This window comes from Ylistrum balloti, unplaced genomic scaffold, assembly GCF_031769215.1.
Source record: "Ylistrum balloti isolate Yb309-2 unplaced genomic scaffold, AGI_CSIRO_Ybal_v1 Utg370126, whole genome shotgun sequence".
NCBI lineage: Eukaryota > Metazoa > Mollusca > Bivalvia > Pectinida > Pectinidae > Ylistrum > Ylistrum balloti.
Genome location: NW_026782140.1, coordinates 375,928 through 397,121, shown reverse-complemented (window position 1 = coordinate 397,121; position 21,194 = coordinate 375,928). Strand labels below are relative to the sequence as shown.

Sequence of the window (21,194 nt, the reverse complement as noted above, 5' to 3'; positions counted from 1 at the left end):
GAACACGACCGTCACTGTACCATTGTCCCGGTCGACAGTGTACCCGAACACGACAGTCACTGTAACGTTGTCCCGGTCGGTAATCAACCAAACACAACAATCACAGTAACGATCTCTCGGTCGACGGTACACCTGAATATGACCGTCACTGTAATGTTGTCACGGTCAACAGTGTACCCGAACACGACCGTCACTGTAACGTTGTCACGGTCGACAGTGCACCCGAACACGACCGTCACTGTAACGTTGTCACGGTCGACAGTGTACCCGAACACGACAGTCACTGTAACGTTGTCCCGGTCGACTGTGTACCCGAACACGACCGTCACTGTAACGTTGTCCCGGTCGACAGTGTACCCGAACACGACCGTCACTGAAACGTTGTCCCGGTCGACTGTGTACACGAACACGACAATCACTGTAACGTTGTCCCGGTCGACAGTGTACCCGAACACGACAGTCACTGTAACGTTGTCACGGTCGACAGTGTACCCGAACACGACAGTCACTGTAACGTTGTCCCGGTCGACGGTACACCTGAACACGACCGTCACTGTAACGTTGTCCCGGTCGACAGTGTACCCGAACACGACCGTCACTGAAACGTTGTCACGGTCGACAGTGTACCCGAACACGACAGTCACTGTAACGTTGTCACGGTCGACAGTGTACCCGAACACGACCGTCACTGTGAGGTTCTCTCGGTTGACAGTGCATCCGAACACGACAGTCACTGTAACGTTGTCACGGTCGACAGTGTACCCGAACACGACCGTCACTGTAACGTTGTCACGGTCGACAGTGTACCCGAACACGACAGTCACTGTAACGTTGTCACGGTCGACAGTGTACCCGAACACGACAGTCACTGTAACGTTGTCACGGTCGACAGTGTACCCGAACACGACCGTCACTGTGAGGTTCTCTCGGTTGACAGTGCATCCGAACACGACAGTCACTGTAACGTTGTCCCGATCGACAGTGTACCCGAACACGACAGTCACTGTAACGTTGTCCCGGTCGACAGTGCACCCGAACACGACAGTCACTGAAACGTTATTCCGGTCGAGAGTGTACCCGAACACGACAGTCACTGTAACGTTGTCCCGGTCGACAGTGTACCCGAACACGACCGTCATTGTAACGTTGTCCCGGTCGACAGTGTACCCGAACACGACCATCACTGTAATGTTGTCACGGTCGACGGTACACCTGAATATGACCGTCACTGTAACGTAGTCCCGGTCGACAGTGTACCCAAACACGACCGTCACTGTAACGTTGTCACGGTCGACAGTGTACCCGAACACGACCGTCACTGTAACGTTTTCACTGTCGACAGTGCACCCGAACACGACCGTCACTGTAACGTTGTCCCGGTCGACAGTGCACCCGAACACGACCGACACTGAAACGTTGTTCCGGTCGACAGTGTACCCGAACACGACCGTCACTGTAATGTTGTCACGGTCGACAGTGCACCCGAACACGACCGTCACTGTAACGTTGTCCCGGTCGACAGTGCACCCGAACACGACAGTCATTGTAACGTTGTCACGGTCGATAGTGTACCCGAACACGACCGTCACTGTTACGTTGTCACGGTCGACGGTACACCTGAATATGACCGAATTGCCATGAGCTTCTTTTATCCGACAAGGGATTGTTGGGTTGGCTTTAGCCAGTAACATCGTTAACTATAGTTAGGAACATCGTATTTCGACAAGTGGCTGTTACGAGAGGGCGAGAGTGTGGTTAATCAGATAGATTTGTTATCGTATAAGATATAGGCGAGTGTGTTATTAATCCGACAAGTGTACATCGTGTGAGATATAGGCGAGGGTGTTGTTAATCCGACAAGTGTACATCTTGTGAGATATAGGCGAGTGTTTTGTTAATCCGACAAGTGTACATCTTGTGAGATATAGGCGAGTGTTTTGTTAATCCGACAAGTGTACATCTTGTGAGATATAGGCGAGGGTGTTGTTAATCCGACAAGTGTACATCTTGTGAGATATAGGCGAGTGTTTTGTTAATCCGACAAGTGTACATCTTGTGAGATATAGGCGAGGGTGTTGTTAATCCGACAAGTGTACATCTTGTGAGATATAGGCGAGTGTTTTGTTAATCCGACAAGTGTACATCTTGTGAGATATAGGCGAGGGTGTTGTTAATCCGACAAGTGTACATCGTGTGAGATATAGGCGAGGGTGTTATTAATCCGACAAGTGTACATCTTGTGAGATATAGGCGAGGGTGTTGTTAATCCGACAAGTGTACATCGTGTGAGATATAGGCGAGGGTGTTGTTAATCCGACATGTGTACATCTTGTGAGATATAGGCGAGGGTGTTGTTAATCCGACAAGTGTACATCGTGTGAGATATAGGCGAGGGTGTTATTAATCCGACAAGTGTACATCTTGTGAGATATAGGCGAGGGTGTTGTTAATCCGACAAGTGTACATCGTGTGAGATATAGGCGAGGGTGTTGTTAATCCGACATGTGTACATCGTGTGAGATATAGGCGAGGGTGTTGTTAATCCGACAAGTGTACATCGTGTGAGATATAGGCGAGGGTGTTGTTAATCCGACAAGTGTACATCGTGTGAGGTAAAGGCGAGGGTGTTGTTAATCCGACAAGTGTACATCGTGTGAGATATAGGCGAGTGTTTTGTTAATCCGACAAGTGTACATCTTGTGAGATATAGGAGAGAGTGCTGTTAATCCGACAAGTGTACATCGTGAGAGGTAAAGGCGAGGGTGTTATTAATCCGACAAGTGTACATCGTGTGAGATATAGGCGAGGGTGTTGTTAATCCGACATGTGTACATCTTGTGAGATATAGGCGAGGGTGTTGTTAATCCGACAAGTGTACATCGTGTGAGGTAAAGGCGAGGGTGTTATTAATCCGACAAGTGTACATCTTGTGAGATATAGGCGAGGGTGTTGTTAATCCGACAAGTGTACATCTTGTATGGTAAAGGCGAGGGTATTGTTAATCCGACAAGTGTACATCTTGTGAGATATAGGGGAGGGTGTTGTTAATCCGACAAGTGTACATCTTGTGAGATATAGGCGAGGGTGTTGTTAATCCGACAAGTGTACATCTTGTGAGGTTAAGGCGAGAGTGTTGTTAATCCGACAAGTGTACATCGTGTGAGATATAGGCGAGGGTGTTGTTAATCCGACAAGTGTACATCGTGTGAGGTATAGGAGAGAGTGTTGTTAATCCGACAAGTGTACATCTTGTGAGGTTAAGGCGAGAGTGTTGTTAATCCGACAAGTGTACATCGTGTGATATATAGGCGAGGGTGTTGTTAATCCGACAAGTGTACATCTTGTCAGGTATAGGAGAGAGTGTTGTTAATCCGACAAGTGTACATCGTGTGAGGTAAAGGAGAGAGTGTTGTTAATCCGACAAGTGTACGTCTTGTGGGGTATAGACGAGGGTGTTGTTAATCCGACAAGTGTACGTCTTGTGAGATATAGGCGAGGGTGTTGTTAATCCGACAAGTGTACATCTTGTGAGATATAGGCGAGGATGTTGTTAATCCGACAAGCTTACATCGTGTGAGGTATAAGCGAGGGTGTTGTTAATCCGACATGTGATACATCATACACATTAGTAGTAGGAGAACTACAGAATGCTGGTAGAATAACAGGATCTTTCCCTTAGTTTGAGGGTAGGACAGAAAAATCGCTACGGACTGAGTAGAATACATAGACTGTTAAGACTATCGGGAATCTCCTGTGTGGGCAGATATTTCTCTGTCCTACCCTCAAACTAGGCGAAAGACTTTTTTCTATCCCGTATCTCCAACATACTAAAAATACAATAACAAAGCATATATCTATATGCTGACAACTATGGAAACAAAATCAGGCAATCTACGCTGTACCAACACAACGCATCTAAAATTTGTTTGTATAAACAAAAATGATGAGAGACTATCTTACAATCATGTCAAATTTATCTTAAACTGTCAATATCAACCAGTCACTTCTCTCACGTCTCAAATTAACAACTTCCGGTTTATCATACCCTCACCGGAATTGTAGACATTTCTGTCCGATCGGGTAGAAAACACGCCATTTGCTTGCGTGAATATGAAAATATCGTCATACAACTTAACGACTCTGTGCTTGTTTGTTTTATTAGCTGGTGTTAACGTCAATATGTATTGAGATCCGGGGCTCTTCAGTTATACCTGCGATCGTTATACACAGGTGACGGATGTATGGTATTGTATGGTGTGTTGTGTTAGTATCGTGTAACGACATTGGTAACGCTACCAGTTTTCACAATTTCCTCTAAATTACTATCATTAGCAATATGTGAAGGGTATAATAGTACAGTATTATCCTATGCCATCACTACGCTGTTCCCTCTATAAGACCAAATTGCAGTTTTCGCTCCATTTCTTCCTCGACCTAAACACGACGGCGAGGATTTCGCCCCTCCACTGTAGTATACCCCCTCCTTCGTGTTAAGGTCAATGAGGCGAGAATACTACACTGCTTCGGCTTCCTTGCTCTCGTATTGTAAAAACGCTCTCTCCTCCATATTTAGGCTGAAGAAACGAGAGAACAATCCTGCGGGTTTCGGTCGAAGGAGAGGAGATTGACATGCGATCTCCGCGGAATAGCCTACATCGATAAAACTTGTTCTCGCCAGTCGGTAACAGGCAGGGGAGGTAATCTAGCCGATGAAAGTTTTAATTCATTGTCTATATAATTAGACGTTTCATCAATGATCTAAGAAGTCCGAATTATTGTGATGTTCTATCCCTTATTGGTCTGTGGTCGACGATCGTCTTTAATACCAGACATAGTTAGGACTATGATATTAGACAAAATAAATTAATGTTAACATTTTGAAAAGTTTTTCATAGGTGAAACTACAACATGCATGATTGTAGAATTTAAAATATATAACATCGGCTGCTTTCGCGTAACCCGGTTAAACGGTTCAGACGGCAAGGAATTATTCCACGATCGCACACGCAACATAAAGCTCGAAATGAATAGTTTTGGAATTTCTGTCAAACTTAAATGAACGTACCACTGATAAAATGTATTCCACGTGAGCCCGTACTTATTAGAACATTTCATGATACGTGTGCGTTCGCCAACATTGTTTTATCACGAAAACTAATGATATTCAGCTAGGAAAGGCCCCCTCAAACCAATCGGTGCCTGTTTTAAGCCGGCCCATCCGTTTCAATCGCCTACGTGAAAGCGACCTAAGAAATCGTTTGATATCTCACTCACTAAACTGAGGAAAAAACACTACACTTCGTCCTAAAACGTATTGTTTATTGTCAATTGTTTATCATGTTATACCTATATATTGTTTATGTAAAACGAACAGATATTCTTAATGGATTGGCATCAATATTGTACAATAAAAAATACTACTCAGAGAAATGGCTTCTTTATGATTGTCTCCTTATCTAGCCAACAATCTATTTCTGTCGACACCGCCTGAAGTCATAGCAACGTACTTAAAAGTTATATTGTATATGTAAATCGTTAACAGACATACAACGTTATATCCTTATACACTTGCAATGGTATCACGCGGGAAATGCATTGTGGTCTTGATACGCCCTTAGATTCTTTAGATGTCTCACGTATTAAAATTCTTGAAACACACACTTTGCTAAACATTAGAAACTGTGTAGCAGCAGAAATGGAAGCTGGACGTTCAGTTTCTGACCTGGCATACGTGATTACATCCAATGAGTATTGATTATACGGTACAGTGTACGTTACTAAGGAGTTAATTATAACACTTCGAAGATGGTTTGAGTGAATGAATTTCTTTTCTTTGTAGATCTCGTTAAAAAAAATCGTTTTTCGCGATTGTTTGAAGTTCTTTTACATAACCATAAGCGCAACGCAGGAAACGTTTTTTTAATTTGTTTGTTTTTTTGTTTTGTTTTTAACACAGGTCATAACCGCTCATTACTATGTGTAGTCTCCAATATAAACGACATTACCATAACTTCTTTATCTGAGTATTTATTTCAGTGCTAAAAACATGGCCGTTCAGATAATATGGTCTCTCACATTATGTCATATCGAATACTCATTTATTTGATCAGTCTTTGTATATATACAAATGTACAAATTTAGAAAACTGCACGAACAGATACATAAAACCGGATAGATAGTAATATATAGGGTAACTTTTGTTCAGTGACAACACGTCCTTGACCGCATTCTTCTTGGTCTCTAACTGAAAGGGACGTGTCTTCCTCATCTGATATCTGCAATATACAAAGCGATGGTAAATAGGATATTTCTCAATCTCAATATTGGGGAGGGGTCAGGGAATGGGGGGTGGGGGTGGGGGGATAGTAGGACACAGAAAGGAGTGTGGATGAGTAGCTTGGATTTGAGGATAGGACAGAGAAACTAGGGTATAGATGCTTAGCTGAGATTGGGGGTAGAACAATTACACTAGGATTACTTAAACAAAAGGATACCAACAACGAAACAGCAATCAATGACAAAGATTTTGATTGTTTATAAAGAGTCACGAGAAATAGTGTAAATGCATTTCATTGCCCAATCGAAAAAACAAAATGGAACAGTTGTATGAGCGTGAGAATACGTGTATGTAAGAATTAATATGGATCAGGGAAAACCTAACGTAGCCTTTGCTTTTGTTTATCGACTCGTGGACATCCACAGTCATTTTGAGGACGGTTCTCCTTGTAGCTGAATAACATACGGGAGATCCGTCGCATGGCGTCTAGAGCAAAAAGGTTACAGTGTCTTTTCAAGGACAGAGCAGTACAGATCGTTTCGTTCCTAAGCTTCCTGTCAGACGACAACCGCCACGAGTTCGGAGCGTTAAACTGCCCACCTGCTAACCTACTGAGCTATTGCAACTAATTGCCTGTATACACTCTGTACCAACGTACTTAATCCTCTGGTATCTACAAAGCCAAAGTATACAACATATACTCATCACATTGTTTTCAATATACTATCAAACAGAAATTCGATCTAAGATAGTTGGACGACAGGTCGGCGTTCATTGAAGATTTACTTTAAGGGAAATAACTCTAACAAAACTATTACAATGAAGAGATTCTGTTCTATTTATAGATTTATGTATCATTCCATTTCAGCTAACTTCCATTGTCATTTTTAGGAAGGTTCTCCTTCTACGTGGTGACTCACTGAATAACACACGGGAGGCCTGTCACATGCCATTAGGCACAAAACGCGTAGTTTTTTTTTCAAAACTAACGTTCTTATTATTTTTTTTTCTTAGTACAAACTGTGATTAAAAACTACTAATGAAATACCAATTTCCAGATCTTTTAGACGTATCTGTATCTGTTTATGGAAAGGGAGGTCATTCACTTCAGTCGCTGCCAAGTACGCTCTCATTTAGCTTAAACTTGTTTCAACATTGCGTTGTGTGGTGGTAATGGTTTATTTTAACGACCCGACATGCCCTAACCCCCTCACGTTACCTGTTTGTCTAGATACAACGGACTTGCTGCTACTGGACACAGCGTCATCATTAACAGGATCTGAAAAAAAATCCGATATATCAGTTAACATTACGTTCACAAAGTCACAACGGAGACCTACTTAGTCGTGACACTGTGCTAGTTACTGTGGTGATCTACAAACTTAACGTGTAAAACAGTTGCATTTGTAGTCTGAGTGTAATCCCTTGATCAAGTTATCATTTCCATGTGGATTTACCATCAACACCGTACACAGTTATACCGTTACCATGGAGATATATATTCAATCTCGTAAACATGACAATATCGTCACCAAGAGGACCATAGGGATTCCCAGAGTTGGTTTCATCCTTGACGGAAGAGCCAACCAAGACCTCACTGATATCGAGTTAGGTATCTCCCTTGGTTTGTTTCGCTCTTGAAGGAAGAGAAAACACGAGACCTCACTGATGCTGATTGATTTGTTCACTGGAGTGAACTTAATGGATCTCCTTGCATTACCTTAGCTATGAGTAAATGTATATAACAGTATATCTCTAAGTAAGTAACGTGAGAGCAGAGACTTACAATATTTACTTAGCCTTTTTAAAAAGAATTTCAAACTTGATTGGGAATTCACTCTTTAGAGATACCTTCTTCCTTGAGAGCACCGAGGAAGACTGGCCACCAGAGGTCCTTATCAGACTGGGTGTCAATACAGACGATATCTTCGAGAGATGGCGGGAGTTCACAATCGTTTAACAGAATTGGAATCGGGCGTTTACCTCTCATCCGTCCATCGTAATACTTTTTCCATTCTAAGCCTAGAAAATTTTGTGACAAAACCAAAACGATTTTTACGGATCGTTTGATAGCATGATCAACATTTTCAATGATCGGTGAACCCGGTTTGAAGTCTCTGCCTGGATAACAACAGATCAATCCCACGCTTGGAGATTCCAAAGTCTTTACAATCTTTGACACCCATGCTGTGTCAGCCATATTATGTGCAAACAGGACATGGTATCTTTTTCGTGGTGGTAGTGTTGGCGCCGAGCCTCTGAGAGTATCTACTAGGTGGCACCACCATGTCTCCTTGGCGCCTGTCGCATTAATGTACTGAAAGTATTTCAAAAATGGCGGAATACCACATGGTTCTATCAGAATGGGGACAAAACTGATTTTTTCCGCTCCGTGTGCCATTGATTCGAGTTCCATCTGACGCCATTCATTATCAATGTAAGATGACGACAATACGACAATTGTCCTGATAGACCTTTCCAGCGCATTCTTTACGTTGGCAGATATTGAAATCCCCGGTTCAAAATCTCTTTCGAAAACACAGCACTTATAGCCAAGATATTCCAGTTCTCTTGACACAACTTTGACCCAGTCTTTGTCCGGAAGTCCAAGATGAAAACAGAAGAACACATGGTAGTCCTTTCCGCGCGGTAATGGTGGTGCTTTAGACGACCGCTTCAGTTCACGCACCACACTCATCGTATGCGCACGCTCAAGACTGGCCCTAGTGTTTCTGTGGGTTAAAATATTAAGAAGAAAAAAAAAACAAGATAAACAATTATACCAGATAAAACATTTCTTACTTACTGTTAAACACTGTCACTACCGAGATTCATTTTCGGGAATTCCAGGCGATATTCTACCAGTAGTAGCTAGTAGTAACTAGAGGTAGTTGTTCGCGATATAAGTGGATGTTATTCACGATATTGATGGTAGTTATTCCCGATATTGATGGTAATTATTCCCGATATTGATAGTAGTTATTCCCGATATTGATAGTAGTTATTCCCGATATTGATGGTAATTATTCCCGATATTGATGGTAGTTATTCACGATATTGATGGTGATTATTCCCGATATTGATGGTGATTATTCCCGATATTGATGGTAATTATTCCCGATATTGATGGTGATTATTCACGATATTGATGGGGATTATTCCCGATATTGATGGTAATTATTCCCGATATTGATGGTAATTATTCCCGATATTGATGGTGATTATTCACGATATTGATGGGGATTATTCCCGATATTGATGGTAATTATTCCCGATATTGATGGTGATTATTCACGATATTGATGGGGATTATTCCCGATATTGATGGTAATTATTCCCGATATTGATGGTAGTTATTCCCGATATTGATGGTAGTTATTCACGATATTGATGGGGATTATTCCCGATATTGATGGGGATTATTCCCGATATTGATGGTAATTATTCCCGATATTGATGGTAGTTATTCCCGATATTGATGGTAATTATTCCCGATATTGATGGTGATTATTCACGATATTGATGGTAGTTATTCACGATATTGATGGTGATTATTCCCGATATTGATGGTAATTATTCCCGATATTGATGGTAGTTATTCACGATATTGATGGTAGTTATTCACGATATTGATGGTGATTATTCCCGATATTGATGGGGATTATTCCCGATATTGATGGGGATTATTCACGATATTGATGGTAGTTATTCCCGATATTGATGGGGATTATTCACGATATTGATGGTAATTATTCCCGATATTGATGGTGATTATTCACGATATTGATGGGGATTATTCCCGATATTGATGGTAGTTATTCCCGATATTGATGGTAGTTATTCACGATATTGATGGTAGTTATTCACGATACTGATGGTAATTATTCCCGATATTGATGGTAGTTATTCCCGATATTGATGGTAGTTATTCACGATATTGATGGTAATTATTCCCGATATTGATGGTAGTTATTCACGATATTGACGGTGATTATTCACGATATTGATGGTAGTTATTCCCGATATTGATGGTAGTTATTCCCGATATTGATGGTGATTATTCCCGATATTGATGGTAGTTATTCACGATATTGATGGTAGTTATTCACGATATTGATGGTAGTTATTCACGATATTGACGGTGATTATTCACGATATTGATGGTAGTTATTCACGATATTGATGGTAGTTATTCACGATATTGATGGGGATTATTCACGATATTGATGGGGATTATTCCCGATATTGATGGTAGTTATTCCCGATATTGATGGTGATTATTCCCGATATTGATGGTAGTTATTCCCGATATTGATGGTGATTATTCCCGATATTGATGGTAGTTATTCTCGATATTGATGGTGAGTATTCCCGATATTGATGGTAGTTATTCACGATATTGATGGGGATTATTCACGATATTGATGGTGATTATTCCCGATATTGATGGTGATTATTCCCGATATTGATGGTGATTATTCCCGATATTGATGGTAGTTATTCCCGATATTGATGGTAGTTATTCACGATATTGATGGTAGTTATTCACGATATTGATGGGGATTATTCACGATATTGATGGTGATTATTCCCGATATTGATGGTAGTTATTCCCGATATTGATGGTGATTATTCCCGATATTGATGGTAGTTATTCCCGATATTGATGGTAGTTATTCACGATATTGATGGTAGTTATTCACGATATTGATGGTAGTTATTCCCGATATTGATGGTAGTTATTCCCGATATTGATGGGGATTATTCACGATATTGATGGTGATTATTCCTGATATTGATGGTAGTTATTCCCGATATTGATGGTGATTATTCCCGATATTGATGGTAGTTATTCACGATATTGATGGTAGTTATTCACGATATTGATGGTAGTTATTCCCGATATTGATGGTGATTATTCCCGATATTGATGGTAGTTATTCCCGATATTGATGGTGATTATTCCCGATATTGATGGTAGTTATTCCCGATATTGATGGTGATTATTCCCGATATTGATGGTAGTTATTCCCGATATTGATGGTGATTATTCCCGATATTGATGGTAGTTATTCCCGATATTGATGGTAATTATTCCCGATATTGATGGTAGTTATTCCCGATATTGATGGTAATTATTCCCGATATTGATGGTAATTATTCCCGATATTGATGGTAGTTATTCCCGATATTGATGGTGATTATTCACGATATTGATGGTGATTATTCCCGATATTGATAGTAGTTATTCACGATATAAGTGGATGTTATTCACGATATTGATGGTGATTATTCCCGATATTGATGGTAGTTATTCCCGATATTGATGGTGATTATTCCCGATATTGATGGTAGTTATTCCCGATATTGATGGTAGTTATTCACGATATTGATGGTGATTATTCCCGATATTGATGGTAGTTATTCCCGATATTGATGGTAGTTATTCCCGATATTGATAGTAGTTATTCCCGATATTGATGGTAATTATTCCCGATATTGATGGTGATTATTCCCGATATTGATGGTAGTTATTCACGATATTGATGGTAATTATTCCCGATATTGATAGTAGTTATTCCCGATATTGATGGTAATTATTCACGATATTGATGGTAATTATTCCCGATATTGATGGTGATTATTCCCGATATTGATGGTAATTATTCACGATATTGATGGTGATTATTCCCGATATTGATGGGGATTATTCCCGATATTGATGGTAATTATTCCCGATATTGATGGGGATTATTCCCGATATTGATAGTAGTTATTCCCGATATTGATGGTAATTATTCCCGATATTGATGGGGATTATTCCCGATATTGATGGTAGTTATTCCCGATATTGATGGTAATTATTCCCGATATTGATAGTAGTTATTCCCGATATTGATGGGGATTATTCCCGATATTGATGGGGATTATTCACGATATTGATGGTAATTATTCCCGATATTGATGGTAGTTTTATCACGATATTGATGGTGATTATTCCCGATATTGATGGGGATTATTCCCGATATTGATGGGGATTATTCCCGATATTGATGGGGATTATTCCCGATATTGATGGGGATTATTCCCGATATTGATGGTAGTTATTCACGATATTGATGGTGATTATTCCCGATATTGATGGTGATTATTTCCGATATTGATGGTAGTTATTCCCGATATTGATGGGGATTATTCCCGATATTGATGGTAATTATTCCCGATATTGATGGTAGTTATTCCCGATATTGATGGGGATTATTCCCGATATTGATGGGAATTATTCCCGATATTGATGGTAATTATTCCCGATATTGATGGGGATTATTCCCGATATTGATGGTAGTTATTCCCGATATTGATGGTGATATTGATGGTAATTATTCACGACTTTGATAGTAGTTATTCACGCGTCGCTTTCATCGAAGGAATTGAACTTATTTCCTTTAATGCCAATGGTATTCTTGGTGTCATGTAGGGATATTGGTTGGCAGACCTCGTCCATAAGTCGTGCTAACTGATGCGGAATTACTGTATGTGTAGGTAGATTACTGTAATCCTGGCAATTCCATGGCCAGACTTGGACATGTGCCTTGTCTATACTTACATCCCAAATATAGTGACAGTAGTAACTGCCTCGTGTAACATTAGAGCATTCTCAAGAAAAAAACAATATAGGAAGAAAAAAGGGTAAAAATGACATAATATGTAATTTTTTGTTATCATGGACATAAATTTACGAGTATGTGTATAAAAATCTAACACTTTTAGGAAGTATGATGGCAAACGTGCGTCGATCGTATGTGACGGTTATAGTTTAAACCTGTTTTATTGTGTAAATAACAAGGAGATCAGACAAAAGTTATTACAACTTAAGAAACGCCCTCTCTCTACTGACATAAAACAATTCAACATTCATTAAACCTAGAGAGTAACAATTAGTTAAACTTGCGTTAAATCTGTATTGTTTTTACTAGACTTGATATAAAGATGCCCGTGCCTGCAAATACTAGTATTAACATTATCTACATACAGTTGATTACCGTGTAATAATATCGTTAATATCATACCAAAGAAAAGCTCAGGGATTAAAACACATGTACCTACATATTATAATTAACTTGTCTGTATTCAAAGTTTCGAAGTCAGGATGTCCCACAAAAACTAGAATACGAGAACTGAGTAGTGTTTTATTGAAACAAGCCCATGTGAGGATTAGCCACAAACAACTAGTTTCAGAAGAACTGTGTAATATTTAATTGAAACAAGCCCATGTGGGGATTTCCCCACAAACAATTAGAGTAACAGGAGAACTGTGTTGTATTTTATTGAAACAAGCCCATGTGAGGATTTCCCCACAAACAACTAGAATACGAGAACTGTGTAGTATTTCATTGTAACGATTCACCATAGTTTTGTTCTTTAACAGTGATAATACTTCTACACGTGCCTCTTAAGATGTCACATGAAACACAGGAAAAATAATGACAAGGCGGTTCTGTGACGTTTTATATATACTTACATACTGGCTGCACTCCCCTCCCGTCGGGACTGACCGATAAACTGCAAAACATGAATATGTACATATAAATAGTACGTATACAGACTAATCCCGTGTTGTATAGGAACTACCTCCGTGCTGTATAGGGACTACCTCCGTGCTGTATAGGAACTACCTCCGTGCTGTATACAGACAACAGCAGACTACTCCCGTGCTGTATACAGACTACGCCCGTGCTTTATACAGACTACTCTGTGGCACAGCTAAAGACAGGTACACGGATCAAGTAGAATGCATTCACATTGAAATAGAATATATGTAAAGGTCACAGCCGAAAATCCAACAGATTATCTTGGCTGCGGTGTAGTTCTCAATAGAAATTCATTTAATTGGCATTAGGATTAACACAGTAAATCTCGTAGTCGGTTTTGTTTGCTTCAGTTATAAATAACACACAAAACTCTAATTATTCGTGACATCGATAACTGCATATGTTAACATGTCCAGATATGTGGTGTCTGAAACTGACGCATGTTTTAAACATTATAAGTCTTTTGAAAAAATAACAAACTGACAGTGCTGTCTGTTTGTACACTAAGTGTAATCTAGCATACAGGTGTGTGTCACTGGTAGGATTAAATATTTATTATAAACGGCCAATGCCCAACATTTGTTATTCCTGTTCATTGATCTAGGTATTATAGGTACCCCTAGACCAACCGCGAAGAAAGAATACGTCTGCTGATATAACGATAACATCAATGTCTGTAAGCTATATAGAAGCTTGTACAATTTTCGTAGTACATGTTAGAACTGCTTGGTCGGGTCTCAGTACAAAGACGGGAAGTGTAACTTAACACCAAGTGTTATAGTTCGATACACAGGCGGACGTACGTTGGTCTTTTTACAGTATCAGAACAATACCACACAAACTGAACGATAAAAATGTCAAATAATAGCGTTTATTTTACTGAATCCATTCTATATATACCAGATAGCTGTCCTAATTATCAAAAGTGGAAAGGCATACACTCATATACATTGTAAATCAAACGTCACAGAAAATAAAGGTCCCCACGTATCGCCAAACATATCACTTATTTGTTACATTGCACTACGGACTAATTGTAGTTATCCTATATTGCAGATAACTTTCAACCTAGCAGTTATTTCCGAATTGTCACCAAGTAACTAAAAGCCTTGTAGAACAAATAAATCAATATCCCCAACCTCTGACCCAAATTATCCCCAACCTCTGACCCAAATTATCCCCAACCTCTGACCCAAATTATCACCAACCTCTGACCCAAATTATCCCCAACCTCTGACCCAAATTATCACCAACCTCTGACCCAAATTATCACCAACCTCTGACCCAAATAGGGACATACGAAACTGGGAAATTGTGACAAGCTTGGCAAGCGAATCAAAGGGAAATGGGTCATGCTTTTCTATTAAAGGTTCGGGACGCCATTTCAACTGTACCATCCTAAGATGCATTTATATTCAAACTTGGTCGTATCTTGGTAAATATGTCGGTATATGTAATATGTTCAAGATCATGTCTTGCACTTTGTAAGAGGCATAAGGACCTTCTTAAATATGTGACAAATTTTCCTCGATTGAATCGACGGAGCCGATTGCATACAAGGCCAAGTTCACGATTCGTAAAGAAAATTTGCGGATCTCCAGATGTAGAACAAATAAGGTTATATACTGTATAAATGATAAAAACCATGATAAAAGCCGAATGAGTGGATCGTGACGTAATCACGAGTTATAACGAAATGGTCTCAGACACCATAAGAAGACTCTCATCTAACAAGAAACAGTAATGGGACAATCTATTGAAAAAGGATTTTTTAAAACAATGTCACCAACTACTTAAACAGGTCTAGTCCAATGTACGGTCACCTAGTATAGCATTAATGATTAAATTCACATCGTAATTTGGATAAGTATTCAACTTTAACTTGAAATGTTGCATTATTTTCTCTCCTTTTTTTTTAACTTTCTGGGGAGAGATCATTTATACCGACATCAAATCAAGATGCAAGTTACTATGAGGTGCAAGTCGGTAATAAATTCATAGCAAAATATTCTACGTTGCCTGAATTAAGTAGATATCAGAAGCGATGTCCCGGAACGACAGATTTTTATATATAAAATCTCACAAACTCAAGTGACAAAGATTGAGAATTTCAATTGTTTTACATAAATACATAAGCTAATGTGTAAAGCGGATATATTTGCTATTCCTTATTAAAATGTCCAGTTATAAAATGCAGTAGATTTGTATTTATCATTAGGAGCTGTCATTAATCCAGATACTCACACTGTAGGCCATACTGAAGTGGAAGTTGTCCATGGCTTAGTAACAGAATGATCACGCTGCTTAATCCGATCACTTAGAAATCATTTTACTTAATAAACAGCACAGTGTAAACTCTTACATATCAAGGTTTGTGTAAACGATGAGATACGTTGATCAGACAGGCCCCAGTGTAGTTTTAAATATCGCCGTGTACAGGTTACTATTGTCTGATATAGAATATCAATATGCAAATCAAACAAGAAATGAGTAGCCTATGGAACAGACCACAAACCATATCCGAGCGATTTGAGCTCATTATCATTACAGTATTGAGGTTGAATAAGATATGTGGGAGACACGAGATTCCCTACCGATATCGACAATATCGTTAAATCCTGAAGTCTTTATATCACCTGTCATAGGCTGTCATTAATTACTGAACAATACCGCAGTATAATTACTTAATTAACTATCGTCCATTGTCTTTATGTCAGTACACAGTTATACATAGCGTTAGATACTTAACGTTAATTCGACACTGTAATTACTCATTCTTTCATAACAATCAAAATGAAAAATTGCACATTCCGAAATTCAGACAAAACATGAAAATAGTTGTTCTTCGTTGAAGAAATAAGATGTTGCTACATTTCTCTATACAACTTCATCGCGATATCGTGAATGTAACCCTAACCCTTGACTGAAGACCAAACGAAATGTTTACCGTTTGTCCCCAGAGATATAACTCCATACTACTATCTTCCTTTTACCGTAACAATAAGTAGAATAGTCTTTTCGTGTTCAGCGATCACCTATAATGTTACAGGGCGGAGTAATGTCCATAGAAGGAGGCTTGATGGGCTTCCATAAAGGGCAGAACAAGAGGGGCCCTCACAGTCGCATGATCATTCAGCATCTTGAATATGTGAAAATCTAAATTGTAAACACACAAACCAAGCATGATATGATCTCTCTTGCAAAGCATACTTTTGTAGTCCATTGAATAGCAGCATTTTTTTTAATAAATACTGCTAAGTTAATTGCAATTCAGCATTTGTTTTATACCTTTTACATGCACATACATTTTGCACACTAGTTGTTATTTTAATGCCGGTGTAATACCTGCTGAAGAAACATCATTTTAGGATGATCCTTTAGACGTGTCACAACACTCCAGGATGATCCTTTAGATGTGTCACAACACTCTAGGATGATCCTTTAGATGTGTCACACTACTTCGTGATGATCCTTTAGAAGTGTCACAACACTCCAGGATGATCCTTTAGACGTGTCACACTACTTCGGGATGATCCTTTAGAAGTGTCACAACACTCCAGGATGATCCTTTAGATGTGTCGCACCACTCTATGATGATCCTTTAGACGTGTCCCACCACTTTGGGATGATCCTTTAGACGTGTCCCACCACTTTGGGATGATCCTTTAGACGTGTCACACTACTTTGGGATGATCCTTTAGACGTGTCACACCACTTTGCGATGACCTGTTGGATGTAGACTTGGCTGGAGTCTTTACTGGTTCTTCAGAACATTTCTTCCTCTGAACTGTAGTCACAGCTGTTGATCTTTACAGATCTTTTGGACCGCCTCTTCCTCTGAACTGTAGTCACAGCTGTTGATCTTTACAGATTCTTTGGACCGTCTCTTCCCCTGAACTGTAGTCACAGCTGTTGATCTTTACAGATTCTTTGGACCGTCTCTTCCCCTGAACTGTAGTCACAGCTGTTGATCTTTACAGATCCTTTGGACCGTCTCTTCCCCTGAACTGTAGTCACAGCTGTTGATCTTTACAGATTCTTTGGACCGCCTCTTCCCCTGAACTGTAGTCACAGCTGTTGATCTTTACAGATCCTTTGGACCGCCTCTTCCCCTGAACTGTAGTCACAGCTGTTGATCTTTACAGATTCTTTGGACCGCCTCTTCCCCTGAACTGTAGTCACAGCTGTTGATCTTTACAGATTCTTTGGACCGCCTCTTCCCCTGAACTGTAGTCACAGCTGTTGATCTTTACAGATTCTTTGGACCGTCTCTTCCCCTGAACTGTAGTCACAGCTGTTGATCTTTACAGATTCTTTGGACCGCCTCTTCCCCTGAACTGTAGTCACAGCTGTTGATCTTTACAGATCCTTTGGACCGTCTCTTCCCCTCAACTGTAGTCACAGCTGTTGATCTTTACAGATTCTTTGGACCGCCTCTTCCCCTGAACTGTAGTCACAGCTGTTGATCTTTACAGATTCTTTGGACCGCCTCTTCCCCTGAACTGTAGTCACAGCTGTTGATCTTCACAGATTCTTTGGACCGTCTCTTCCCCTGATCTGCAGACACAACTGCTTATCTTTACTGATTCTTTGGGCTGTCTCTTCTGCTGAACCGCAGTAAGAACTGGTTCTTTTACTTCAGTATCTTTCAAAGATATCCAAACTTCAAACACAGGTTTGATTCTGTGACCTTTGAATTAAAAAAATTCTTCATGGTAGTACCTACAAGTTTTAAGTGCATATATATAAAAAAGGTGGCAAATTTAGAGAAAATTAGTTGTATTAATAAGTCTAAGTGCAAATTACCTTACATAATATTACAATAATAGTCCTCATAACTTTCAAATGCATATACCGATACAAATTAATGAGGGGTCTTTGGTTAATTGGCCTTTTCACACTTTCAGTAACCTTGAAGGTGGGTCAAGGTCAATCATCTTAATAAATTTGGTAACCCTTCACCCAATTATCAATAGCTTGGACCTTTTGGTTATCTAGAAGAAGTCGTTTGAAGGTTTTTACATGTTAGACCTCTATGACCTTGAGAGTAGGTCAAGGTCATTCATATGGACAAGTTTTAATGAAATACTATAGCCATTGGTTGTCCTGACACATTGGAGCAGATTACCTGAAAAGTAAGTGCATGACACACAGGACAGATGAATCAGAATTGCAACTGGTCACCATGAGTAAAAATTCATAAGAAATAATCAAACAAAATGGTACATGTAAAGCCAAAAAAACATATTTTTACTGACAGAGGTAGATATGTTTAATACAATATCGCATTTAGAATTTCAGTGATAAGACATTCTTTTGATTCCTCAGTCTTAGAAACAACACAATTTCACAACAAAATACTGAATTTTGTGACCTTGACCACTGACGTGGTGAGCCTGACTTTTTGCTACGTCTTCAAAATATCCTACCGATGAAGTGAAACAAAAGTTTGATCTCTGTAACCTTGACCTCTTGACCCTTGATTATGTAGTCAATTGACTTATAGCTTGATTCTGACCAACATTACTGTTTTATAAAATCTGTTATAAACCCTTTTTGATATTTTTATTTATTTATATACAGACAGGCAGATTGAAGGACAGGTGGTGAAAAAGTCATAAGGACATCTTGGCCTTGAAATGCTATGTATCAAATTTGGTCAAAATCAGTTCTCTCCTATTATTGGAATACCATTTAAATATCTCTATCAGCCCACCTGAGAAAAAAAACATTTTATCTAAACAGTCAAAATCTCTTACCATTCTGGACTTGAAGTCTATTTCAAAGAACAAGAAAGTTAAGTAAAGATAATAGTTGTTTGTCCTTGTTTTATCATTTCATCATGACTAAACAATTAAGCATGTACAATGTAGAGAAAGTACGGTAAATTAAATGTAGAGTGAATGCTAAACTTTAACATGGCACAATGAATTAACAAAGTCCAATTAAGAGTACACAGTAGGTGAAATTCAGAGTCTGAAATATGTCTTTTGATGATCATACATAGATACTAGTATATTCCAGGTTCGGTTTAGACAGCTTAATTATGTATATACTTTGAGAGATGGCAAACTCAAGCATGGTCCAGTTAAGAGTAAATCAGGTGAATTTGTAATGCATGTCAGTCACATATAGGTACAAACATATTCCACGTCTAGTTATGACAACTCAAGTACTTTGAGAGAAATAATGCTAAACTGCAAGCCAAACAATTAATCAACATAGGCCAATGAACCGTTAACTGCAAGGGAACAATCTGAAAAGTATGTTTGGATAGCATAAATAGAAATTAAGCTCAGTGTCAAGCTAAACACAGAAATTTTACAAGGAACTCTTAACAAAAAATAATCCATTTAATAGTATATGTTGAAATATTGATTGATAACATGTACTAAAATACTCTTATATAACTATCAAATAAGTTTGGTGATGATAGCACTTGTAATTCTATTGAACAATTTGGAGATTTTAACATCAATGTTGTCGCCTCCGCTGGAAAAGTAACCTATATGTCTGTTTAGCATGATACAAAAAATGACCATTAGATGACACAATGCTAATATGTAGCATGATCTCAATTCCTCATTCTAATAATATCTATATCAATTTCCTGATGTCACCTGATATTACCTTGATCACATTCAAAATGGGAACCTCTCTTATCAATGTTGACAACCAATTTAAGTGTCACATATAGCTGAAATACTAGTTCTACAGCATAATCACATCTTCTTTCAACAGAGGATCTTATATGTCATTGCAATAAGGGATCCATCCTAAATAATTAGACATTTATTTCAAAGCAATGTTTTATCAAAATGAATACAAATATGGAAATTGTAATAACTAATAAAAACATAATGGGGAATGAGTGCTGTATGTTTTAATATGCATACAAAGTTGCAACTGAGAAAAGAAATCTCTGGACAAGATTAAATGCTGACAAGTACAAAGGGCAGTAACTCTTTAAAATATTGTTGTAATAAAATGCTGTTAATAAAAACACAACCCTCTCTGATGGTTATGAAGCCTAGCAAGTTACAAAAAATTGTTTAAATGTTGAGGGAAGAAATGTTCAGACAAGATTAAAAATGGCAGTAGCTTTTGAAGACGTTGTTGAATAAATTTGCAGTTCATGAAAAAACAATTTCCTGTCTGAGTTATATGTTTTAAAGAAAATCAGTTGAAATAAATTGGTTAAAAACTGATAGAGAAAACCTCTCGACAAGATTAATAGTATGAAAGAAACGAAGGGCATTAACTCTTCCAAATACGGTTGATCAAACTGCTTTTCTGGAAAACATAACATCAGATCAAGGTGATTG

The 21,194-nt window shown here is 38.9% G+C and overlaps 1 protein-coding gene across 1 annotated transcript; it reads right to left on the bottom strand.

Annotated features, from left to right (window-relative positions):
* Window positions 1-7,455: 7,455 nt before the first annotated feature.
* LOC132550478 (uncharacterized) lies at window positions 7,456-16,146 on the bottom strand. The gene is made up of 4 exons (XM_060214547.1): window positions 16,114-16,146; window positions 13,800-13,840; window positions 8,129-9,009; window positions 7,456-7,556 (listed from the first exon to the last, which is right to left on the bottom strand). The coding sequence occupies exons 1-4, from the start codon at window positions 16,144-16,146 to the stop codon at window positions 7,456-7,458; spliced, it is 1,056 nt and encodes a 351-aa protein (XP_060070530.1).
* Window positions 16,147-21,194: the final 5,048 nt, after the last annotated feature.